The 27,357-nt window shown below is 41.7% G+C and overlaps 1 protein-coding gene and 1 long non-coding RNA gene across 2 annotated transcripts in view; one reads left to right on the top strand and one right to left on the bottom strand.

Annotated features, from left to right (window-relative positions):
* Nucleotides 1-7,635: 7,635 nt before the first annotated feature.
* Nucleotides 7,636-27,357, top strand: part of LOC131419933 (solute carrier family 28 member 3-like) — a 52,295-nt gene continuing 32,573 nt past the window's right edge. Inside the window, exon 1 of the mRNA XM_058565529.1 lies at nt 7,636-7,717. Within this exon, the coding sequence (XP_058421512.1) occupies nt 7,640-7,717 (78 nt within the window). The 5' untranslated portion in view covers nt 7,636-7,639. The remainder of the gene's footprint in view (nt 7,718-27,357) is intronic.
* Nucleotides 19,511-27,357, bottom strand: part of LOC131419934 (uncharacterized) — a 152,993-nt gene continuing 145,146 nt past the window's right edge. Inside the window, exon 3 of the long non-coding RNA XR_009223387.1 lies at nt 19,511-20,052. This is a non-coding gene — a long non-coding RNA (uncharacterized LOC131419934). The remainder of the gene's footprint in view (nt 20,053-27,357) is intronic.

The following is a 27,357-nucleotide window of genomic DNA, read 5'->3' as shown; positions in this document are numbered from 1 at the left end:
ACCTGGGATGGGAGAACCAGCCCAGCCCCACCAGCAACTGGGATTTTTTCAGACTCTGGACATTTCCTACCTGTGCAATACTGAAGACCTCACTCTGTCCCACATCCGGGATAGGGAGTGGTCACCAGGCTTGCAGACGAACTTCAGACTGACCTTGGGGATAGGTTCTCGGGACCAAAGGAAGGTGAAACCATTCTGAGAGCACAGCGTGTGTGACTCCTGTACTTCCAGATGCCCTGCCCTCTCAGGACTGCCCAGTCCTTGCACGTCAAAGTTCTCCTTTTCATTTCAAGTGTAAGGCAATAAATACCTGCAGCGACAGGGGAGAAAGGAGTTGCTAGTCCTTTGGGCAGGAATACCATGAAAGGATGTCCTCCTCAGTGCATCACATGAGGAGGCACATGCTGTTGCTTTGTCCCATTCTTGGTGACCACTTGGTTAAGATGATGTCTTCCAGTTTCCCCAACATAAAGTTTCTGTTATTCTTTGTCTTTGATTAATATCAGTTTTGAGGGAGACACTGAGAGGCTACGTAAGTGTCCTTCTCCTCATCAAATTTTTCCAGCTGCTAGTTTTAGCATCCATTCATGATTCTTGCCATGATGGTCACAAAATAGTGAAGAAAACATATTTGAGTGTTGTCTTTTCCCGAGATTGCAATATTTTTTTCCAGTGGCAGCCTTGTTTAGCTGATCATCCAAAACCACCCACCATTCCCTCATGAACCATGTCCTGTTTTCTCACCCACGAAAAGAGACAAAGAATGTTTCCCACGACAGAATGACCAGCACTGTGGTGCTTAGGAAGCAGTGCCTATGTGTTCAAACCTTTAAATCTCACCAGATTAACTCACCTGATCACATCAGAAGACTGCAGCTGGCACTATCGCTAACCCCTGTTATGGGTAAGAATGGGGAAATTTATACACAGACTCAGCCCAGTATGAAACTGGTTTTTGCAGATCACTCATACAGCAGTCTTTTTCTCTGAACATTGCAAACGGATCATAACAAACTAAAAGAGAAGATTTTTATCTCTGGAAATCTCATTTTCTCAGACTCCAGAATGGGTTTCCTGGAAAGTCTTTGTTCATCTGCAAGTAGTATGTTGCCGTTACCGTAACCCAGGCCAACGTCAACGTATTTCTTCACTCCCTTCGTTAATCTTATGTGACCAGGTGTGGCGGTAACATTCTTCTAGACACTTACTGAGCCCCAGAAGTCAACTCTAGGTGGCCTTTGTGGGCAGCTGCTGGCAGGTTTCCCCTGGAATCTTGAGTGTATGCATTCTTACTACACATGCCAGACACTTCCCAGGCAGCACCTCATTTAACCCTCACAGCAGGCTGGTTGTAAGACAGGTGCAACTATTACCCTCGTTTTGCAGGTAACTACAGATAGTTAGAGAGATTAGTGATAAGTAACTTGCCTGAGGTTCCAGCTAGTTAGTGTTAGTAAGAGGCAAAGCCTGGATTGGAAGCTGGACTGAGTCCAGAGCCTGCATTGTCCACTGCTACACTATACTCATCCAAAACAAACCCATAGATCATTTTAGGCAGGGCCAGGAATGGGCTGAGCTAGGCAAGGTGCCTAGGGAGCAAAATTTAAGAGGCCCTCACTCTGAAGTGCTGACCCTGCACTTGCCTGACACCGAGAGTGAGTGCCTCCTCAAATTTGCACCCTAGACTCTTTGCTTACTTCACCCTCCTCCCAGCCCTGGTCACTGGGGAGGGCTGGCCAGTGTGAACTGGCCTCCCTAACAACTCAGTGCAACTTACATGTCTTCCTGGGATACAAGGGAATGTAGGGATTTCCATTTTCTTCCTTTGGCCAATGGAAAAGCTGTTCATCCTTGAGCCTACTCTGTTCCGAGCACTATGCTAGGTACGGGAAAGAGCAGAGACTAAGATGGGTACAGTCCCTACCCCCCGTAGCCTGCAGGTCCCAGCATTCATTAACAATGGAGTCAATATGGCAGGCCAATACTTGGGCCTTCTTAAGAATCACCTCTGAAGCACTGGTACATTTTTTGAGGATTTCACAGTACACTGGTGGATTAAACTCCGCTGTCCTGACAACCCCATTGTTTACTCATTTTATTGACCTTTTTGCGTTTACTTTGCCTGTGGTTTGCTTTCCCCACTAATAGAATGAGCACTTTGGGTACTAACTTAGTTGTGCTTCCCCAGGCTTTATTTCTTTCTAGAACTTAGCTCTTGACAGGACTACCTTTCAGAGTCATGGGCTCAAATTATGGCTTTGCCACTTATTAGCTGTGTTCGTGGAATAGTCACTCTGTCTTCCTAAGCCTCAGGCGTTTCATCTGTGAAATGGGGCTATTAATACCTCATTTGTAGAGTTGTTGTGAAGATGACATGGAAACAATATAAGTGCCTAGTGGGCACATGACAGTGCTGAACGTGTTACCAGATACATGCATAGGTTCTTTACCTGCCACACAAGAGGGGCCAAAATAAAACTGGAATGCCAGGCTTATGGCAAGGAAAGAGTTTTTATTTCAGGTGACATCAGCCGGGGGCCAAGAGCTCTCAAATTCGTCCCGTCTCTCAGAAAGACAGGAGGCAAGGGGTTTTAAAGGCTGTGAGGAATGTGGCTGCTTGTAGGGAGGGAGCTGTGGCCTTGCTGGTCAGCGCTTTCCCACCAGCCTGCGTTTGGCCCTGTGAGGTGCTGGCAGGGAGGAGGATGGAGAGATACGGGAATCGCAGGTGGGTGTCCTTGGTTGTCTGTCTCTTTGGTGGATGGTGGAGTCTGGTTAAGGAATAGCTTGTACTAAGGCCTAAGGAAGGCAAGGAGTTGAGGTCTGAGAAGCTTTAGCTTCTTGACATTCTCTGGATATCAGTTTTTCTGTAACAAACCTCAAGAACTGGTAATTAGCCAAAACTGCAGTGTGAACAGCTGGAGGCCACCTGGGCTTTTAACAATTTGTAATTTCCATCCGTCTTGAGAAGTTCAGGGATAGGAAGGTTTAAAAAGCTGACATTTCCATATGACTGTGATTTAGGGAAGCAGAAAAGAGGCTGAGTGCTTTTGGTTTTAACCCTGTATATGCTGGGTTTAATGTAGGGGAACTGATATCAGGGCCGGTATGGAACGGCTGCCAGTTCTCTGCCCTTCTTTCTAAATTGGTCAACACTTGCACCAAAGTCATCCTTCCCAAGAATCTAACTAAAGTGATACAGACCAACAATCTTAAATGATAATCAGGTATAATCCAGGTGGCAGGTTCTGTGGCCTGTCTTTGACACCCATAGGAGCTCTGGCTGGCCTTTCTTAGTACCTGCTGTATAGTGGGAGTGTTGAAAAGCAATATCTAACTGCAAAGATGATTTTGTTGGAAAAACATTCCAAAGTATTTCCTAGTTCATTTTTTTTAACACAGCTTTATTTTCGTCTCCTTTTTTTTTTTTTTTTTTTGTGAGAAAGATCAGCCCTGAGCTAACATCTGCCAATCCTCCTCTTTTTTTGCTGCGGAAGACTGGCCCTGGGCTAACATCCATGCCCATCTTCCTCTACTTTATATGAGACGCTGCCACAGCATGGTCGGACAAGTGGTGCATTGGTGTAGACCTGGGATCCGAAACCAGGCCAACAGCAGCGGAGTATGCACACTTAACTTCTACGCCCCGGGGCCGGCCCCATATTTCCTATTTCAAATACACATTACTGATTATTTTTTTCTCTTGGATGCTCTGAATAGTTGGAGTTAGTTAATTAGATTAAGCTTTGTAAACCTCCCAGGATTATGTTTTTGGTTTATTAAACTATTTCAAGATGTATAAAAATGTTAATCTGTAATACATGAAATGTTCTTTGGGAGAGGACAGCGAGGAGCTGATAAAAATCATGCTGTAATGTACAGTACATCATTCTCAACGTGGGACAAGTGTTAATCACAATTTGTAAAAGTTCATTTTACTCCTTTTGGAAACAGTGTCACCAAAAGAAACAGAGTGACCTCACTATAGGACTCCATGCATAAGGCAAGATCTATTGCCTTGTATTTACATTTCTTTTACTTTCATATTTTTAATAAATTTGGAGGAGTTTGGGGTTTTTTTGTTTTTTGTTTTTCTTTAGTGAGCTTGTACATGTACAGCCTGTGGATTCTCAGTCTTTATAAGCCAATTCTTGGGGAATGGAATAGGATATAGAAATTGTTTGATTAAAAAGCTCATAGGTTGTGGAAGATAAACAAACGAACAAATACATAGATAGGGAGAACAGATTGCTGGTTACCGGAGGGCAAGGGGGTTAGGGGAGGGTGAAAGGAGTAGAGGGGCACACATGTATGGTGACAGATGGAAACGAGACTTTTGGTGGTGATCATGATACAGTCTATATGGAAGCTGAAATAGTACACCTGAAATTTATACAATGTTGTAAATCAATTTGACCTCAATAAAATAATTAACAATAAATAAACTAAAAAAAAAAAAAAATAACAAATAAAACCAGAAAAAAAAAAGCCCAGTGATTCGGTTGCTACGCAACGGTTTCAAGGTATAAAACTGAGTTTCAGGGACACTGCACTGAAAAGAGCTCAGACTCAGAGGAGTTAGGAGACTGTTCCCTAGGCTGTAGCACAAGCTATTCCTCACAAATAATGATTCTGCATGGCTGAGGAATAATTTAAAATGTAGTCTTGTAAAGTTGACAGGGTCTTTCATCTCATTTTCTGATCACCATTTCTATTTCCCAAGTGGGCAAAATGAGCCATAGCTTCTACCACGGTACCGTCGTTTTAACTGATAGCCCCGTAAATCAAGTTAATTCTTGTCCTGCAAAGAAAGAGTCTGAATTTTCATTACTTGCAAAAGCTCTTAAATATAGGCTTCAGATATATAGCATTTTAGGCTAAAACTGCTGTGTATATAATCATCATTTTTACATTTTGGTATCATGGTTGTACGTGCAAGCTACTCGAATTAGGTCTCAATCTTTCCTGTTAGCTGGTGTAGTAGGAGAATGGAAGGGGCAGGTCACTGTCTTTTAATCAGCACTGGACAGTGTTCTTGCTGTGACATGCCCTCAGATATGCTTGCACACTCTTCACACTTACTCTCTACAGCTGAGAGGCAGAAAACACATCAGGTTGCTGCATTTTACTTTTTTTGTGTGTGTGTGAGGAAGATCAGCCCTAACCTAACATCCGATGCCAATCCTCCTCTTTTTGCTGAGGAAGACTGGCCCTGGGCTAACATCCATGCCCATCTTCCTCCACTTTATATGGGACGCTGCCACAGCATGGCTTGACAAGCGGTGTGTCGGTGCACGCCTGGGATCCGAACCAGCGAACCCCGGGCTGCTGCTGCGGAGTGCACGCACTTAACCACTTGCACCACTGGGCCGGCCCCAGGTTGCTGTATTTTAAAAGGTGCATGTAACAGTAGCTTCAAGAATGTCAGGCATTTGAGTCAAGTTTCCACAAATATAACCACAAATGGCAGAAGGAAGATTTTTCTTTTCCTCCAGAGTAAGGAGAGTAAGGATCCTCCACAACCTCAAACTAGACTGAATCTTGAGCTCATGAAGGTTATACTATCTGGTTTCAACAACCGGTTTCTTCCAACAATTTTAAGATGCAAGTTTCCGGCGTTATCTGCTTTCTAATTATCTGTACCTCTCTTCATCACTTCCAGTGAGAATTTTACATTTAGTGGCATGGTGACTACTTATTATGGCACATCATCACAATTATGGGGAAAACTGATAAAAATCCCCAGGTCTCCATTCATCAGCGGGAATCAATAAAGAGCTACAGCATGAAGAAACCTCAGATGGTGCTGATAAATGGTGAGGATTGGAATAGGGCTCCGGGACACAAGTGAGAAGTCAGAGATCATCTTTCCCACAGTGTCAGCATGGGGGAGGGGCTTGAGGAGAGGCTGACCTGACCCCTGGTCTGGCGGGGGGCAGGGTTGCAATGCTTTCCTGTGCAAGTGCAGCGTAGCACTTGCTCACCCACGGGTGCGCCTGGCTTCAGGTAGAAAGCATGCATCTAAAACACGTGCAGACACTGTTTAGAGATCACGGCACTTTTTTTTAAACATTTTAAGATAAGTATTATCTTATAACAATGAATTTACTACATGTAGGCACTATCCCATGTATTTTTAAGTATATTAACAGATTTTGTCATCTCAATCATAGTGAAAAATGGGCGCTACTATCCCCATTTTGTAGGTGAAGAATCTGAGGCCTGGAGAACACAGTAACTTGTCCACATTCACATGGCTGGTAAGTCAGGGATCAGCACACACTGTCTGTAAAGGGCCAGGTAGTGAATATTTTAGCCTCTAGAGTCATACAGTCTCTGTCTCAACTACCCAGCCCTGCCCTTGTGGAGCGATAGCAGCCGTCGACGGCACATAAATGAATGGGAATGTTTGTGTTCCAGAGAAATTTTATTGATGGACACTGAAATGTGAATTTCACATAGTTTGCGTGTCATAAAATATTCCTCCTTTTGATTTTTTGCAACCATTCAAAAATCTAAACACCCTTCTTAGCTCGGGCCGTATAAACACGTCAGCAGGCTGGGTTGGCTCTTGAGCTGAGTTTGCTGCTGGAGGTGGTAGAGCAGGACTCGACCCAGGCAGCAGGGTCCCAGCAAGCTCTTACCCATTATGTATATACGTATCTGGCTACATCATGAGAATAACAGTATCGTGATCTTTATAGAAAACTCAGCAAAGTATAAAGGAGAAAATAACAACCACCCGCAAAACCACAACCCAGAAATCACGTCTAGTAGTATGATATTCCATTCTCTTGCCTTCTTTATGCAGTCATTCAGTTTATTCTAGTTTTTCACCCATCATAAGTGTTTTCCACATTTCCACACAGGTCACACAATTATAATAATTAATAGATACATAACAGTTCATTTTAAATGTACTAGGGGAAATTGCTATCTTGAAGAATCCTACAGCGACTAATTTCACAAAGCAAAGAATCCTTTTATTAAGTGAGCAGTTGGTCACTTTCATTTATCTGCTACATATTTACATTTCTAGGAGTTGGGTTTTTAAAAGCCACCCAGTCTGCAGACAGGGATGTAGTAAAAAGGCTTTGGAATCCACCACACCTGAATTTGACTTCTCATGGTCCCTTTATTAGCCAAATGACACCTCAGTTTTCCCTGGTTCTGAAGATAAACTATGACCACCACATATAAAGTGCGGAGCATGTACCTGGCACAGAATGGTGGTCACTTGGTGGCAGCTGACCCTTACCTTCCCCGCCACCCCCACCACCCCTAGTCTCCAACACCACCCACAGGAAATAGATTATTTCACTCGTGACTAGAGAAAGTATCCTTTTCTGTATTGTGCAGTAGAAGAATTTCTCCCTGAAGTGAAAATGGGCAGGCAATCATGGGGATAATGAGAAAGATCAATGAGGTGGGTGGATCTGAACTGGAAGGCTCCACCCAGCACCCGCACTCCTGCCCCGCCCCAACCAGGGGATTATTATTGAAGTTCCCAAACTGAGACAGCGCCCAGGTCCCTACAACAGCAGGTGGCATTCTGACATCAGCAGAGGCTGTGTTCGTTTTCACAGGTACAGAGAACTGCCAGAGCAGGCACCTGAGAAGGTTTCAGAGCCCAGCCAAATCCATGAGCAGCAAAGAGATCGTGGAGCTGAAGAACATGACAGCCCTGGGAGCCGAGGGCTACAGCAACACTGGCTTCCAGGTGAGCAGAAGTTCCATCTCATGTTTAAGACCAAGCAAAGGGAAATAATGCTCTTTCCTTGCCTCCTTGGCAAGATTCTTAAGTAAAGCAGTGGGGTTATTGGGACACGATAAGGTTGTTAACAACACTCTTTAAGCCTATTACTTTTCCTTCTTGAGTTGACAAACCTGAAAAGTCTCTTTTAATGGAACATGTTTTGATCCCTGACTTGCCCTGTCGTTTAGAAACCAGACTGTCTTCTGCTTTTGTTTCTGGCTCACAGGCTCATCCGGGGCTACGGTATTCACCTGCAGACATTTTTCCACAGAACTGGTGAGAAAGAAGAGCAGGAATCGAGATCCTCAGGGTTCCTTTCTCTTAAACCAGGTCCCAGAGCCTCTGTCAGATGGTGGCCAGGGGGCCTGCACCAGTGGAGCTGGGTTATGGAAACCAGTCTCATGTCTTCAAACGGAGGAGGGGGAAGGATTCAGAGAAGAGGGAGAGATGATAGTTGACAGTAAGAGAGGTCAGATAAAGCTCAGAATTTCTAAGGGTGAAAATTCAGGCAATTTTGAAAGAATATTTTTACTAAAGGATATTCTTTAGAATCCCAGTTCACGTTTCCTCCTGCCTGTGAGTAAGCATCAGTCTTACTCATCAAGTATCAAGCATCAAGGCCCTCAGAGGCACAGAGCCCGTGCTTGCTCTGAAGACAGTTGGGTGGGACCCACTTATGAAAGTCTTGAGGGGGAACTAGACGGGAAATGAGCCTCTGCACACACACAGAGAGGTTGACCCACTCCGTGAACTGCCTGGAGAGCCAGTCAGGATGGGAGAGTTTGTTAAATGTAAGTCAAAATTTGGGAGGTTGTATAGGTGTGGAACATTGACAGAGACTTCTAACCCAGATACTATCAATATAAAAGTTCTGAGGTTGGAAGTAATTATGCAAAGTAAAGAAGAAGGGTATTGTTTTTCCAACACACTAGTCGGGGAGGTCAACATGAATCACACTCGGGCTATTGAGAAGGTTTCCACATAGCTCAGGACCAGCTCGGCTGGAGCTATCCAGATGTTTTTTTTTTCCCCCACAAGTGAATTAAAACACAGAGAGCACATGACAATAATCTGTTTTAGTGAAGGAGGTTTAAAAAAATACATTCTCTACTCTTTCCTCAAATCTGTATGATGACACTTAGACTTTCTTATTTCTGGGGGGAAACAGCCCAGATGACTGTAACCCATGTCACTTCCATGACATCTCAGAGGGGAAGGATTTAGGGATTTCTTTTTTTTCCTCATTCAAGGATTCCTGAAATGGTTCCCTCTAAAAAAGAGGAACCACTTGCTCATCAGTGGTTAAGTCATTGGTAAGAAAACAGGAAATCATTAGTAATGTGGATAAATGTGGATATTTGCTGAGGGCTAAGGTAGAACTGTCTAATAGAAATATAGTGCATCCACATGTAAATTAAAATATTTCTACAAGTCTATTAAAAATGTAAAATGAATGCAAATATTTTATTTAACATAATATATTAAAAATATTATCATTAAAACATGTAATCAATTAAAAATTGTTAATGAGATATTTTACATTCTTTGTTTCACACCGGCTTTAAAATCCAGTCGGTATTTTACCCTTACAGTACATGCCAATTCTAATGCTAAATTTTTGTCAGAAACACTGGATCTGTATTTAGATTTCTTAAAGTTTATAATTGAAAAAGTCAGTTCATACGCAAGTTCCAAACATACTTGTGTTTTCCAGTAAATGAACCTAGTGTCCATTTTTAAATTTAAATTTAAACTTGTTAAAATTAAATAAAATTAGCCTTCAGGCCCTCACTTGCACTAGTCGCATTTCAAGTACTCAGTAGCCACATGTGGCTAGTGACTATTGTATTGGATGGCTCAGGTAAGATCCATATTTTTTGGTTTTGGAGGACACACACAAAATCTGATGATCCCTGCCCTTTAAGGACCTGAACACTAAGTCACAAAATTAAAAGTCAAGTAACAACCTTGGATTTGTTTCTGTGAGATCAGTAGTAATATCCCCTCTTTCATTCCTGATTTTAGTAATTTGTCTTTTTTTCCCCCTTGTTCTTTTGTCTGGACTTTCCTTTGTTGGGGGGTTTATTATTGCTAATTCAATCTCTTTTGTTATAAGTCTGAGATTTCTGTTTCTTCTTGAGTCAGTTTAGGTAATTTGCGTGTTTCTAGGAATTTGCCTGTTTCATCTAGGTCATCTAATTTGCTGGCATACAATTGTTCATGTATTCTCTTAATGTCCTTTGTATTTTTGTAATAAAATGGTTATAGTGACCCCACTTTCATTCCTGATTTTCATTATTTGCATCTTTTCTCATTTTTTCTGTCAGTCTAACTAAAGATTTGTCAATTTTGTTCTTTTCAAGAATCGATTTGTTGTTTCATTGATTTTATTTATTGTTTTTCTAATCTCTATTTCTTTCATCTCTAATTTTTATTATTTCCTTTCTTCTTGTAGCTTCAGTTTACTTTGCCCCTTTTCTAGTTTTTTTACAGTGGAAGATTAGATTAATGATTGAGATCTTCTTTAATAATATAAGCAATTATAGCCACAAGTTTCCCTCTAAGTGCTGCTTTAGCTTCATTCCATAAACATTGGTATGTTATGTTTTTATTTTCATTAATTATTTCTTACCCTTATGATTTCTTCTTTAATCTATTGATTATTTAGGAGTGTGTTTATTAATTTTCATGTTTTATAAATTTCCCATGTTTTCCTCTGTTATTCATTTCTAATTTCATTGCATTATAGTTGGAGAAGATATTTTGTGTGATTTCAATCTTTTAAAATTTATTGACACTTGTTTTGGCCTAAGATATGGTCTAGCTTCAGAACATGCCATGTGCATTTGAGAAGAATGTGTATCCTACTGTTGTTGGTGGAGTGTTATGGAGTGTTCCGTATATGTCTGTTAGGCCTTGTTGGTGTATGGCATTGTTCAATTCCTCTATCCATTATTGAAAGTGGAGTATCCAATTATTGTTGAATTGTCTATTTTTCCCCTGAATTCTGTCAGTTTTTGCTTCATGTATTTTGAAGATCTGTTATTAGGTGCAAATATGTTTATAATTTTAGATCTTTTTGATGAATTGACCCTTTTATCATTATAAAATTCTCTTTGTCTCTAGTAACAATTTTTGTCTTAAAATATGTTTGTCTGATATCATAGCCACTCAGGCTTTCCTTGATTACTATTTGCATGATATATCTTTCCTATTTTTTTCTTTCAACCTATTTAAGATATTGAATCTAAAGTGTGTCTGTTTAGACAGCATATACAGTGATACGCCATATAACGATGTTTCAGTCAATGACGGACAACATATACAACAGTGGTCTCATAAGATTAGTACCATATAGCCTAAGTGCGTGGTAGGCTATACCATCTGGGTTTGTGTAAATACACTATATGATGTTCACAGAACGATGAAATGACCCATCTCATTTCTCAGAATGTATCCACATCATTAAGTTACACATGACTGTAGTTGTGTTTTTTATCCATTCTGCCAATCTCTGTGTTTAAATTGAAAGGATCAATCCTTTTCAGTCAATGTAATTCATGATTAATTAGAATTTACATCTGCTATTTTGCAATTTATTTTTTATATATCTCATGTCTTTTTTTCCCCTCAATTCCTCCATTACTTCCTTATTTGGTATTAAATAGATATTTTCTAGTATACTACTTTAATTCTTCTGTCATTTCTTTTAGTATATTTTTTTCAGTTATTTTCTTGGAGGGTGTCCTAGGGATTAAAATTCACATCACAATTTATAAATATCTGGTTAGGACTAATCCCAATTTAATTTTAGTAACATACAAAAACTTAGTATAGTTCCATTCCCTTCCCCTTCCTTTACCCTATTGTCATACAAATTATATCTTTATACATTGTAAGCCCCTCATCACAGTTTTATAATTGTTGCTTTAGGCAATTGTACTTTAAATCAGATTGAAGGAAGGGGTTACAGATAAAAATACATTATATTTACCTGTGTAGTTATGTTTATTGCTGTTCTTTATTTCTTCATGTGGATTTAAGTTACTGTATGGTGTTCTTTCATTAGAGCCTGAACGGCTATTTTAGTATTTCTTCTAGGGAAGATTTGCTAGCAATGAATTCTGTTTTTGTATATCTGGTAATATCTTCAAATTTTTAAAGAATAGTTGTGCTAAATATAGAATTCTTTATTGGCAGTCTTTTTCTTTCAGCACTGTGAATATATATGTCATCTCATTGCTTTCTGGCCTCCATGGTTTCTGATGAGAAATGAGTTGTTAATTGCTTTGAGGATTCCTTGTATGTGGGTTTCCTCTCTTTTGCTGCTTTCAAGATTATCCCTTTGTCTCTGTCTTTCAACATTTTGATTATGATGTGTTTAGGTGTGGATATTTTTGAGTTCATCATACTTGGAACTTGGTAAGCTTCTTGATTGTGTAGATTAATAATTTTCATTCATGAACTGGGAAGTTCTTAAACGTTATTTCTTCAAACATTCTTTTGCCTCTTTCTCTCTCCTCTCCTTCTGGGATTGCCACTCTGCATATATGGATAGTGTCCTGTAGGTCTCTGAGGCTCTGATTCTGTTTATTGAAATTCTCTATGTGGTAAGACACTATTATCCTCACACTTTCCTTTGGTCCTTTGTATACGGTTTCCTTTAGCTTTTTGAACATGTTTAAGATAGTTGATTCAAAATCTTTGTCTAATAAACCCAACATCTACGCTTCCTCATGGACAGTTTCCTTTGACTGCTTTTTTTAGGTGTATGAGCCATTCTTTTGCATTTCTTTGCATATATCACAATTTTTTGTTGGAAACTGGATATTTTAAATAATGTGGCAATGCTGGAAAACAGATACGTCCCTTCTTCTCCAGAATTTGTTGTTGTTGCTGTTGTTATTGTTGTCACTGTTTGTTTAGTGACTTTGAACTACTTCTATATAGTCTGTATTTTTTGTCATTTGTGGCCACTAAAGTCTCTGCTCAGTTAGCTTAATGATCAGCTAAGGACTACACATAAATTTTCAAGTGCCTGGAACCAATAAATCTCCCAGTCTCTGCTGAGGGCTCTGTGTGCATGCTGGGGGGCTTGCCTTCAGTCTTCAGGCAGGCAGTTTACAACTCTATGTTCGCCTTTACTTCCTGCTTCTGTCTCAAGATCAGCCAGAGATGAGAGCTTTGGTCCTTCTCAGGTCTTTCCCAGGCATGAACACAACCCTGGCATGTGCGTGGGCTTCTAGATTCCCAGGAATGTCAGAGCTTTTGAAAGCCCTTTATGGGTATCTCACTCCTCAGCTTTTCCTTTAAATTTTTGCCTAGCTTGTTGTTTTCTCCACCTGATATCACCACCTCAGGCAGCTGCCTAGGTTAAACACTTGCCCCCTGGGAAATACTACTGAGTGAGATGTGAGTCAGATCAAATACAGACAAGCTTTGTGAGTGGGATTTTGTAAGGAACTGAAAGACTAGTCAAATGATGGCAGTTACCTGGGACTTGGACTTGGGAGAATGCCAACCCCATTTTGCCCCCTCCATAGATTGTTAGGCTGCTAGTTTTCATTGTGATTGCAGAGTTGTTTTTCAAGTTTGTCATGAGTCTGAGGAGAGGGGAATATGACTAGGGAATTAAGACACCATAAAGCTTGCTATTCTGAGATTCAGTAGTTTTACTTGGGGAAAAAAACCACTCTCTGGATTATTGCAAGACTGCTTGATTTCCAGAGTTTTAAAAAAGTTATTTTGACAATTTTGGTGTGTTCTTATTGCTGTAATGAAGGAGAGGAGTTTTGAGGTCCTTATTCCATCATTCCTGCTCATGTCACCAACAACCTTATATTCAAACAGCAGAGTCAGGCATGTCACAGGGAGTATGTATGATCAAGTGATGAATGGTACTGACCACATCTCTGGTTTCAGGGGAGTGAATGTACCCTAGGCTGGAATGCATTGGATGATCAGTCATGCATAGAGCAGGGACTAAAGTTTTGAGCCATTCAGCCATCACTGTTGCATTTTACCAAAATGTGGGGGAGAATTCAGGCATCTAATGGTCACAGGAAAAGGAAAGGGGAAGAGAGAGATTAAATGCCATTTTTTTCTACCATGAAATGTACTAAGAGAGATGCCATCCTGATTTGCAGAGGCTTCTTTTGAGGCTCTACATGTTGATTGCATGGAGTAAGATCGGTTTGTTATCCATCTCTGGTCCTACAAGGATTTCCATGCAGATGTCATGTCAGTAATGACTGGAAGCCCCTGATCAGCCATGGGAACACCAGTTTCAACTGTCTTACAAGGCAATATGCTCTGCAAGCACATCCCCAACCTTCAGAGGGTAGGCAGCAGAGTTTTTCAGAAAAATACTCTTACCTCAATTAGGACAGAACCAAGACTGGTTACCAGGCTCTAGTTGTTTGTTTCACTACTGATCATAAAACTTCCACTCCACAGTCCCTCAATTTAAAATGAGGATGGTGGTACCTGTTGACCCATCTTATCCAGACACTGTTGTTATTGATGAGAGTTGGGCCCTGGTTGCTAACTAAACTGTTATTTGTCAAATTGAAAAAATCAAAGTTGGGAGTATTTGGAATTTTATACAGAACAGAGAAATGTGAGTATGAACCCCAAGTCTCTATTGTGCCACAGAAGTTTGGAACTCTGTCTTCAGATTGCAGATGTAGGCAGACATAGTGCAGCATGATTTCCACTCGAAGACAGGATCCCTATATGGAGGCAGGTAATTCCACTTCACACATGAGCTAAGGTGTTCCATTCAGAAGCCACTTATAGTCTTGGCATGCCTAATTGTTCTTTGTTTTTCCTTTGAAAGGAAGTTTAAAAAAAGATTGTATGTAAAAGTTCTGGTCACCAAATCCAGTGTGTGTGTGTGGTGGGGGGTTCCCACAAATCCAAGCCATTCTCTGACGCCAGCTGGGTGTCCTACAGTTCATCTCAATTCTGACACTGTCTACCTGCAGATAGTGTCAAATCCCACAGGTTAAGGGCTCAGTCTTACAAAAATGCCCCCCTGCAACTTCAAACACCAATCACAAGTCCAGGTTATCACTTGTGCTTCTGACAGACTGGCTATAGATTGGAAGTTCCAACAATCCCCTCCTTGAGTTTGACTGATTTGCTAGAACAGCTCACAGAACTCAGAGAAATATTTACTTACTAGATTACCAGTTTGTGATGAAAAGATAGAACTCAGGAACAGCCAAATGAAAGAGATGCATAAGGCAAGGTGTGGAGAAGGAGCACAGAGCTTCCATGCTCTCTCCAGGTATGCCACTCTCCCCAAATCTCCAAGTGTCTACCAATCCAGAAGCTCTTCAGACCCCCTCCTTTTGGGTTTTATGGAGGCTTCATTACACAGGCATGATTGATTAAGTCATTGATCATTGGTGATTCAATTCAATCTCCAGACCCTCTCCCCTCTCAGGAGGTCAGGGATGGTACTCAAAGTTCCAACCCTCTAATTCCATATTTGGGTCCCCTGGCAACCAGACCCCATCCTTAGGTTACCTAGGTGCTTTCCCAAAGCCACCTCATTAACATAACAAAAGACACCTTTATCACTTAGAAAATTCCAATGGTTTTAGGAGCTCTGTGCCAGAAAAGGGAACGAAGACCAAATATATGTTTATTATAAATCACAATATCATAGTGTGCATTTCTTGTGTCCCTTGGAAGTAAATAGAGACAGAGGTTTCTTATGAAAAGCCTGTGAGTCCCATCGTTAAGGAACCTCCTCTGGGTGTTCAGGAACAAAGTAGATGATTACCAAGAATGGTTAAGTTGGGAAGCAGGAAAAGTATCTGAAGACTTCTCAGTGTTCCTTCTAATCTGCTGGTTCTGTAAATTCAAGGCTTTGTTTGCCCCAAGAGCCAAAACTCTTTGACATAAAGCATGACATTTATTGACTCAACAAAAATTTATTAAGTTCTGACATTGTGCCAGGCATTATGGCAGAAGCTGGAAACAGAGAGCTACTGTTTGGTTAAAATTAGTTAACAATGGCAAACAAGCACAACACAGTTTGTAAAATTGCTGTTCATGACAGAAAGTGATCTTACCTAGACTGAGAGTTGGGGAATATTTTCCAGATGTTCCTAATGAACACTTACAGTCTTTCATTCTTTCACTCATTCATTCCCAAATATATATTGAGCATCTACTCTGTGTTAGGTGGAAGGAGAATATTCAGTAGGCCACAAAGGATAAAATTTCCCAGGCTACTGTGTCAAGAACTATTTTTTTCCACGTTACATTATGTGGAGAAGTCAAGGCCCTGAATGGGAAGGCATGAGAGGCAGGAGCAGGGAGACAGAAGGTAGTAGAGAGAGGCAGACAGGAATAGAGGCCAGTTCTGATTTACCTCCAGGCTTTTTTGCTAATTTCAAAATCCTGGTCCCAAGAATCCAAAATCAATGATAAGTTTAGATTTAAAACTGAATTTCTATAGTCTGTGGACTCAGAAACATTCTAGAATAAACTAGCCAGCCAGATTATAAGGGATTGTAACTAAAGTAATGGTATAAATTTCTCCATGAAACATGGTCAGAAAGAAGCCATTAATGTGAGGCAAGGCTCTTTGCACTGGGAGAAAGTGTCAGTCACAGTTCAAAAGGGGCCAAGTCAGACACATCTGCTCCCCTTCTGGACTACCCAGTTGCCTTACTCTCCCGACCTGCTCAAATTTGGGAGCACACCAAAACTCCAAACAGCACGAGCTATCAAGTGGTGCAGTTGTCCACTGATGGGTCTCACTTCCCTGTCAGTGTCCCTTCCTTTCAATTATATCACTTTACAACTTTGCTAGATTTTAAAGGGTTCTTATTTTTCTAATAGAAGTTATTGCATCCTGAGTTTCTCATCCACTTGAGTCCATTGGTTCAGGAACATTTGCAAGGAGGAAGTTGGTTATAGAGCACTGGTCTAACTTGTGCAGCCAGGGAAGTTTGAAAAAAAATTGCCTAAATGAGGGCCAGACCGATGCAGATAAAGTACATGGGGGCAAAGGTCTAGTTACTTGGTATGTTGGATCCAGCAAGGAGAGACAGAGAGACAAAGACACCCACAAAGCCAACAAAAGACATTTCTAGAAGCCAACAAATGATAAGCTTCCTGTTGGCTCACATGGCAACTTCCTTGTTCCCCTGCAGGGCATGAGGTCTTCAGGTCAGAGAAGAGGGAAGAAAGAAGTAAGGGAAGAAGAACTGAGAAAGCACAGGTGGGGGTAAGAGGTAGTCTGCAATGCCCCAGGTGCCAACTGTACACCATGTGGCCCTCACCTTGGCTGGAGATAACAAGGGCTTCTTGTTAAGGAGGAAGTGGGAGAGGGAGGAAAGGGATGAGCTTCTGAGAAAAGCCAGACTGGGGTGGGGAGTGACAACAGGGCACAGATGCTGAGGCTAAAGGCCACATACGGAATCATTATGAGGAGGGCAAAACATAGGTTCTTTGGGTGAAGAGCTGAGGGTTCAGAGCCAGACTGCCAGGCCCACCATTCAGGCAAGTTGCCTAACTTCTGCACCTGTTTCCTCACCCAAAAATAGACACTAATACCCTGCATCGTAGAACTGTTGGGAGATTAACGTGGAGCACTGGCACCTAGCACTTGCTCAAGTGTCAGCAACTGTCAATCAATGTTTAGTTGGGGAATGCTATTTTGGTGCAGACCGAACCAAAATTTGAAATTCGGGTATGAAGTCCACCTCTTCTAATAGAAAATACTGGAATCCACTAATGGAAAAATTATAGGAGATGCCAACATGCAGCTTTGAATTGTTATCATGTCAGCCAAATGTAAAACCTCAAGTCCCTTAGGTCCCTGCCAGACTGGGGAAGCTCAGCTCCCAACATCTGTGTCACTTCAAAGGATTTCATAAAGTTGTTTTCAAACATTTGGGTTCATTATGATCCACTTCCATTTAGTCCAATGCATTTTTTAAAAAATTTATATATGGTAAATTTACTCCATGTGTTTCTAATAAATTTACATTTATTTAGTCAGCACACTTGGGAAAGAAATGCTTGATGGCCAAGGTGATTTTAGAAATCCCCAAAAAGCAACTTTATTCTGAATGTGAGCAAATGCAAATGCCTACGACATGATGATGTAGCCTTTTTTAGTGCTTCACTATCAACTGCTCTGGCATAAAATAGTCCAGTTCATAGTAAGGCTAATACTTACAGAAGTGACCTTAACTCCCCAAGGTAGCACCACGGTAAGGTAGGCCAACCAACCCAGGCTTCACCCTGCAGGTGATTCAGGCTTTGGCATAAAAGCACCTTTACATAAACAGGGCTGGAGTGTGGCTGCAGCATGGACCAAATGTGGACTCGAGGTCAATGTCACTGAACTTGCAAGAAAGTCTGAAGTAGTGATACCCAGTGTACAAGCCAATGATGGCAAAAGCAAAACAGGATTTGGAATAGCTTAGGGGCTACTCAAGAGCATACAACGTGAAGTTACAAGATGAAGGCATCGTTAATGACATCCAATGTCTCTTGACACCACCTGTGTCTCTCCCTCCCTATTTCCATTTTCCTCCTTTTTATTCTCTCTTACTCCAATAATAGACTTTAAGAGCTGAAGCCATGTTTGCTGCTCTTAATTTTAGAAATAAATCATTTAGTGACTTATCTAAATAAATTGCTTCATAGACAGATGTTATTATATTCTTCTTATCTTTTTGTATGTCATAAATATTAGACAGCATATAATGTTTCTTAATCTCTGGATCTTTGACTGAAGATAGGAAGCCCTAAAGGAAAAAGACTTCCCACTGCCGGCCTGGTGGGCCCGTGGTGAAAGCATTTTTATGAACAAAAAACAATCTACAGTCACTTTGCAGTCTGAATTCTGATCCCTTCAGACAGACTGGAGATTTGCCCACTAAAAACAAATCAGAGAAGGAAATGAGACTAAGAATCTTAGTTTTGATTGATAGTTTCAAAGGGATTGTATCCTTGTTTCTTTATTTTTTCTCAACTGTGGGAAGAAGTTTTGCTGGTAAGAGCATTTTCAGTTCGCCCAGGACTAAATGGGTTTCATCTTTGGAATTTTCGGACACAGCCCAGTTCATTCCAATTAATCTATAGAAGTACTATCTTGAAGTTTTTAATAGTCCTTATCACAACTAAAATAACCAATTGTATAATTTATGGTTGACAGCTTTTCCTCTAAACTCCCTGAGGACAAGAACCACATGTGCAATGCCCACCAAGCAGCACAGTGTCTAGCCCACAGTATATCCACAATAAATATTTGTTAGAGGAACGAATGAGAATGCCTGGGATGGAGCCCCAGGGATCCCTATGTTAATGTATAACATTAAGGGTTTAGTGAAAAGGCTGAAATGGTACAGGAAAGGGAGAAGGAGAAGTCCAGGAGGCAGGAGGAAACTAGCAAAGTGTGCTATCACAGAAGTCAGGGACAGGAACATTCTGAGGAGGCAGTGGTCCACTGTGTATGATGAAAACTGGATTTAGGGACGTGGAGACCACGGATGACTTTGTCAAGGGTGATTTTCCTGGAGGGGAAGAAGTGGAAGCCATCCTGGAATGGGTTGAAGAGTGCGTATGAGGCAAGAAATGGAACCAGTGTCTTAGTCCATTCAGGCTGCTATAACAAAACAGCGCAGGCGGGTGGCTTATAAACAGCAGACATTTATTTCTCACAGTTCTGGAGGCTAGAAGTCCAAGATCAAGGTGCCAGCATGGTCACTTTCTAGTCAGGGCCCTCTTCCTAGTTCACAGCCAGCCTACTCTCACTGTGTCCTCACGTGGTGGAAGGGGCTAGGGATCTCTGTGGGGGTCTCTTTTATAAGGGCACTAATCCCATTCATGAGGGCTCCACCCTCAGGAGCTAATCACCTCCCACAAGTCCCACCTCCTAATACCATCATCTTTGGGGGTCAGAATTTCAGCATAATGAATTTGGGGGGACATAAACATTCAGACCACAGCAACCAGTAAGTGCAGATAGAAGATTGGTTTTTAATGGGAGGATAAAGGATGCTTATCTATGAATTCTTGGCTTCAGGGCAATAAAAATTGATAAAGATGCAAATCTTCAAGAATCAAGGGAAGGAGGGGTTGAGTAAGCTGTGTGGGGAAGTGCAGAGCACAGTCCTGGCCCAGAGTCAGGAGTCCAGGTGTTCCCATATTATTGCTCTCAGGATTAGCTTCTCCATGGGTGTCTTGTGACTTCTCTGGTCTTCTTTCTCTCAGATATATAGTAGAAGTTCTTCTGGGAGTGCCTTCCTCTATTTAAACAAATCAGCCTAAGTCAAAGAAGGCAAGAAACAATAACAGAAAATTAGAACCAGGCTGAAATAATCACACATTATCAAACTCAAATTATCAACACAGGGGCTGGCCCAGTGGTGTAGTGGTTGGGTTCGTGCGCTCCTCTTCGGTGGCTTGGGGTTCACAGGTTTGGATCCTGGGCGTGGACCAATGTACCGCTTGTCAAGCCATGCTGAGGCGGTATCCCATACAAAGTGGAGGAAGATGGGCATGGTTGTCAGCCCAGGGCCCATCTTGCTTGGCAAAGGGAGGAGGATTGGCAATGGATGTTAGCTCAGGGCTAATCTTCCTCATATACACACAAAAAAATTATCAACACAAATATCAAAAGCTACCATAAAAGTTAAAGGCAACTGAGCAGGAGAGGGGCAGTGATGTCTTGGAATGTATGATTCTACATTTACATGACTTTTAGTTAGCCCTGAGCTCTGGAAACTCTGCATGTAAAAAAGAAATAAAAAATATTAGGGCCAACCCCATGGCCTGGTGGCTAAGTTCAGTGCAATCCACTTCAGTGGATTCTGAAGTGGAGTCCAGCTTCTGTTCCTAGGCACAGACATACACCACTCGTTGGCAGCCATGCTGTGGCGGCAACCCACATACAAAATAGAGGAAGATTGGCATGGATGTTAACTCAGGGCGAATCTTCCTCAGCAAAAATATACGTATGTAAGTGCATTTGGAAAAATGTAACTCCATTATTGGGTGGTGACAAGCAGACCACTCTGTTATAAAAGTATGTTTCTCTTTTTCTAATTAGTAAGTAATCTGGGGGGTTATATTTCAAGGCTATGCGAATATCCAGTTCCCCAACACATTTCACCCAATGGTCTTAGCATCCATTGATGACCCTTTCCTGAATCAATTATTATTTTGGGAGCTGCAAAAGAATGATTTTCATTTCTTTAACATTCCCTACCTCATATTCTTCTGCAAAGAATAGATTTTCCCTTTTTTCATCTTTGTCTCTCTTTTTGAGTATCATTATGGACTAACATTCTCTTTTATTCAATTCTTTTATAATCAATTACCAACATTATTTGTTTCTTCCAAGATTTTATTATGAAAATTTTTAGACATACAGAAGAGGTGAAAGAATTTCATAGTGAACACTTATATCCCCACCACCTACATTCTGCAATTCATATTTCACTATACTTGCTTTCTCACATATTTATTAATCTATGCTACCCTCTATCCACCCATCAGTCCATCTTATATTTTGACACAAGTTGGAGATATCATTCATGTTTTTTATTTTTTTATTGATGTCATAATAGTTTATAACATTGTGAGATTCCAGTTGTACATTATTATTTGTCAGTAACCATATAAATGCACCCCTTCACCCCTTGTGCCCACTCCCCAATTCCCTTCCCCTGGTAACCACCAAACTGTTCTCTCTGTCCATGTGTTAGTTTATATTCCACATATGAGTCAAGTCATACAGTGTTTGTCTTTCTCTGTCTGGCTTATTTCACTTAACATAATACCCTCCAGGTCCATCCATGTTGTTGCAAATGGGACGATTTTCTTTTTTTATGGCTGAGTAGTATTCCATTGTATATATATAACACGTCGTCTTTATCCAATCATCGGTCAATGGACACTTGGGTTGTTTCCACTTCTTGGCTATAGTGAAAATGCTGCAATGAACATAGCGGTGCATAAGCCTCTTTGGCTCGTTGATTTCAAGTTCTTTGGATAAATACCGAGAAGTGGGATAGCTGGATCATACGGTATTTCTATTTTTAATTTTTTGAGGGATCTCCATAATGTTTCCCTAGAGGCTGCACCAGTTTGCATTCCCACCAGCAGTGAATTAGGCTTCCCTTTTCTTCACATCCTCTCTGACATTTGTTATTTTTTGTCTCGGTGCTTACAGCCATTCTCACGGGTGTAAGGTGATATCTTAGTGTAGTTTTGATTTACATTTCCATGATGATTAGTGGTGTTGAACATCTTTTCTTATGCCTATTGGCCATCTGTATATCTTCCTTGGAAAAATGTCTGTTCATATCCTCTGCCCAATTTTTGATCGGGTGGCTGCTTTTTGGTGTTCAGTTGTGTGAGTTCTTTATATATCATGGAGATTAACCCCTTGTCAGATATATGATTTGCAAATATTTTCTCCCAGCTGCTGGGTTGTCTTTTCATTTTGATCCTGGTTTCGTTTGCCTTGTAGAAGCTCTTTAGTCTGATGAAGTCTCACTTGTTTATTTTTTCTTTTGTTTCCCTTATCTGAGTGGACATGGGCTTCAAAAAGATCCCTCTCAGACCGATGTCAGTGAGTGTTCCGCCCATATTTTCTTCCCAGCGTTCTATAGTTTCAGGTATTACCTTCAAGTCTTGTACTTGTAATCTTGTAATCTCTTTCAACTCCTAGAAGTTGAAAGATGAGGAAACTCGTCTACTTACCCTACCTTCTACATTTTCTCTTCCTTCTCCTTCAAGTAGTGTTCTGACGATCTTTTCTACATTGTCAGGGGTTATGTTTATAATTTATTTGGGAATGAGTTTTAGATTTAAATGTATTAAATAGATTTAAAACGTACTATCACTTCTTTTGCCATAATTTCTCCATTCATCATTTGTTTGGCTGAAGCTCTTCCTCAAGTAGTTTCTTCAAGAAAGCTCATAGAAACCATCTTCTGTGAGCACTTGCATACTTAAATTTATTTTTGTAAATCTGATGATTAGAAACCTTCCTCTAACTTTTCTCCTTTAGGTGCAGAGCTCTGCCTCTTTCTCCTTTTCCTTACATTCTATACTTAGAGGTTCCCTTTGCCCCTGGCTCACAAAAATCAAAAGGGGAGAATGTTATCATTGTTCTGTAACCCTGAATCCTTGCACTGAATTCAAAGCTCCCTTCAGGGCACTCAGAGGTGACAGAGAATTGTGCCAGGGAAGTGCGACAATGAGCCCCAGGCTGACCTAGTGGTTCCCTTCCACAGCACTGCTGCTCCTTATTCAGTCTATAAACCCACCCAGGCCAGCGAGAAAAACAGGAACATCTCATGGAGGAACAGTCTAGCATGCGCCATAACTCACATCCAGGATCCCTTAAACCCAAGACTTGAGGCAGAAGTTACAGGAGCCAGGAAGATCGGGAGCAGTGGGAAAGCTCAAAGGCTGCAGGAATACCACCTTTGAAAATGCAATTGTTACAAGGCAAAGCCCGTGCAGTTTGGAGGAAAATATTATAGATAAATGGCCTTAAAATATTTGACATTTGTGGGCCGGCCCCGTGGCTTAGCGGTTAAGTGCGGGCACTCTGCTACTGGCGGCCCAGGTTCGGATCCCGCGCATGCACTGACACACCGCTTCTCCAGCCATGCTGAGGCTGCGTCCCACACACAGCAACTAGAAGGATGTGCAACTATGACAAACAGCTATCTACTGGGGCTTTGGGGAAAAAAAGGAGGAGGATTGGCACTAGATCTTAGCTCAGAGCCGGTCTTCCTCAGCAAAAAGAGGAGGATTAGCATGGATATTAGCTCAGGGCTGATCTTCCTCACAAAAAAAAATAAAAAATATTTGACATTTGTAGAGTTTAAAAGTAAAAAAAAGAAAAAAGGAGAGAGAGAGGAATGATCTCAAGCAATTGAATCAGATTCATGAAACAGAGGTTCACTTTTACAAGCCAAATTTCAACAACAGAGAACAAAGTGACTGTAAATGCTCCAGGGCAAGCAAGTAGCAACCTAAACTGTGCAATCAACATAAAAGTCAATGAGCACTCACTACATGAGTCACTGGAACAGCCCCACGGCCCCACGAGGTAGGTGAGGAATCTGACATTCCCATGAAGCAGGGTATGGCGCCTCAAGAAATTAAGGCTGGATTTGAATCCAGGTGGGACCATGGAACCCAAGCTTTTCATCACAATGGAGCACCAATTAATACAGATAATTTATCAATATTCCAAAAAGCAGTCACCCTCAGGTTTATGATGAGCCACTTCCTACGAGCTATTTGTATTGCATTTTGGGATTTTAAGTTACTGTTTGAGGCAGTTGCTCTAGTCTAGTTCCATTCTGTGCTCAGAGAAATGGATACAGAAAGATCACTTGAAGAAGCTCAGAAAAACAGCAGAAACTGGAGATGTATTTCTGACACCTTCATCTGGGCACCGAAGGCTTAGAACATTAGAACATAAGGTAACTGTCTTGGAAAAGTAGAGAAAGCTCTCCTGTACCATTTGGTCTCTACTTAGTTGTAGAGACACTGTTTTAGCTGCTACTATAATGAGCTCGACAGCCCCTAGGACTACCTTCTCCATCCATTCAGAAATGGTTACTGAGCACTTCCATGCCTGGCATTGTGCCATGCACATGGTATTCAGCAGAGAACATGAGAGAGAGTATCTGGCTTCCCGGTTTAGAGTCCAGTGGGTGTAAATGTACAGTATAGATTTACACATCCCAAGTCCAACTGACATCATCAAAGGCCCATTTTTGTCACAGGCATTGGGACTTTGACATCTGTGGTGACATTTAAGGCACCCCACCTTCTCAGAATGCACCACACTGACTGCTTCTAGGAAGACTGTGTGAGTGTCAGGCTCTAGAACCAGTTAAAGATCATCATAGCGAATCCTCGGGGTCCTTGTCAACATCACGTTTGCCTTCTGGGCAATTCCCACCTTCCCATAAACCTACATGATCTCCACCCCACCAAAGGTCAGGATGAAAGTCTCCTTGGGGTGAAGGTGTCTGTTCTCACCCCAGACCTCAAAGCCGGGTTGTGCCCCCTCAGCAAGGCCAGTCCCATGGTCAGAGCACGCCAGGCCAGAGCAGTTCCTACAAAGAAGATGGAAGAAAGGCTCCCCTGACACAGTGATGTCGAGTCTGCAGCAGAGAAACCCCGGCCACGAAAACTGAGACATAGGGGCCACGTTGTGCAATCAGGGATACAGGGCTAGGGAGAGATGGAGTGGGTGGTGCAGACACAGTTGGAAGAAAAGACATCCAACTAATGATGGAGACAAGACATGTCCATAAAAGTAGGATGGCCCACTCATGTTATTTAAAGGATAGCAGCTACTTAACACCAGTCTATTGGGTGGGAGGGCCACTATTCTGGCTTGATAAATGACCACCAGAGCCCAAATAGAGATTAAAAGTGGCCACAAGCATTTCAGGAATATTTTAGCACCCCGTCATTTCTACTCTTGTCTTTTAGTATCTAGAATTCAAATCAGCTTTCTTCATTGAAAGAGAATTTAACCTGTAGGTGCGCTACTACATCCTTAGACATTCCCAAGGCCAAAGGGTCTTCGACCAAAGGGCCAAACACGACAGGCAGGATACAGTCCGGGGTGGGACGGTCCAAGTTCAGATCCCATCTCGGCCATTCCTGGTTGTGCAACCTGAGTCAAGTGATTGCTTATCTTTCCCTTAGTTTCTTCATCTGTAAAATGGAGATCACAGTACCCACTTCACAAGTCTCTTAGGATCAAATACAAAATTTTTAAAGGGTTTAACCCAGTGTCTTATGCCTGCTAAATATTATACCAGTCCAGGTGCAAATAAAGCAAAAACCAAAAGTAGCAAGGGAGAAGTCTGTTTCCTGCAGATAAAAATTTGGCAGTGGAAGGACAGACCCAGAGGGGAAGCGCTGCTCAAAGTTTTCAGGACTTGAGTCCCCCCATCTCACCACTCTGACGTCACCAGGGCAGGGCCCTTGTGCTCATGGCCCAGCTGGGACCATCCACGTACCAGGGCATCAGGCTGGAGGAAAGGATGAAAGGGACAAAGAGCACCCATCTCTGAAGGAGCGTCCCCGAGCTGCCCCACTCAGGGCTCCACTTCTATTTGCATTTCGTGGGCCAGAATCTAGTTGAAATGAAGCTTGGAAACGTAGCCTTTATTCTGGGTGGCCATGTGTTCAGCTAAAATTCTATCGAGTGGGATGCCACAAATAGATAGGGGGAGTGATTTCAGTAATGTCCTATGTTCTAGAAGTTACATGGTTTAGAAACTGAATGAAAGGAAGAAATTCATAAAAAGATCTCTGGCCATCTGTACTCCCTGTAACACCCACTGTGGATCTGCACTTGCTCGAGCAGCTTGGAAAGTGCAAGATCAAACCCCAGGCACAATGTAATCCTGGCCCAAGGATCTGTCCCTCGGAGGGTCTCAATCCAAGGTTGAGTACACGCAGCAACTAATGCTCACTGGGGAAATTAAAAGTGGCATGCTGTAAACTGCCTAGAAATACCCATACACAACACCCACAACGTTGTTACCCATTCGGTGGAGCGACAGGCTTGCATTTGGAACAAGGTCACGGGTGTAGTTCAGTGTACCAAGGTATCTAGTAAGAAGAAATGCTAAATAGATGGAAGGAAACAATGCACTAAGAAGTAAATATAGACCACCAATTCTGGCCCTATGACTCCAATTTGAAAGGACGCAGGGAAGCTTGTGTTTTAATGGTCATTTTTCAGGCACCAATGAACACCCACAACACCCCCTTTATTTCTGTTGGAAATCCTCAAATGGGGGACATTGTTCTTCCTGAAAAAGCTAAAAAGCCAAGGCATGTACTCTACTGGGGGTAAAACAATCCCATCACACGCTACAAAATACATCCGAGGGGCTCTGGTTACCACGCACACCCACTCTACCCTTCCCCCAATACACACACACACACACACACACACACACACACCCCTTCCTCTTTTATTAACTTTGTAAAGGCAGGCTCCGTGCTGTGTTCCACACGTTTCAGATTCTGCCACCAGGGGGCAGGAATAATCAGAATCAAGGTGACAGGAATAATCAGCATCTCCTCGGGGAACCAGAAAATGTCAGGATTCTGGAAAGGATCATAAGAACTGTTGTATAGATGGTGGCTAATGCTTAGAAAGATGAGGCATGTGTTACATCACGCATGTTATTAGGGACCCTGAGGACCAGCCCCTCAGTTACCTGTGTCCTGTTTTCTACCTGTTCATGCTGGATTTTACTTTTAACTTTTTACTGGAAATTTTCAGCATCCATGGAAGTAAGAATACTAAAATGAGTCCCTGAGTATCCATCAGCCAGATTCAGCAATTAGCAACACTTTGTCATCTTTCCATGCTATCTATATTGTCCCTCCCTACTATACTTCTATACCAAGTATCCAGAGGTATTACATTGCTGTACCAGTTAGTGCAACATTAAAATCATTGTGGTTCATTAATTCAACAAATAATTGTGAGTGTCTGCCATGTGCGAGGAACTGTGCTAAAGTAAGATGTACACAGCTGTAACACAAAAGGGCAGTTTGGC

Source organism: Diceros bicornis, chromosome 22 (assembly GCF_020826845.1).
Source record: "Diceros bicornis minor isolate mBicDic1 chromosome 22, mDicBic1.mat.cur, whole genome shotgun sequence".
Taxonomy (NCBI): domain Eukaryota; kingdom Metazoa; phylum Chordata; class Mammalia; order Perissodactyla; family Rhinocerotidae; genus Diceros; species Diceros bicornis.
This window is presented reverse-complemented; position numbering and strand designations above follow the sequence as displayed.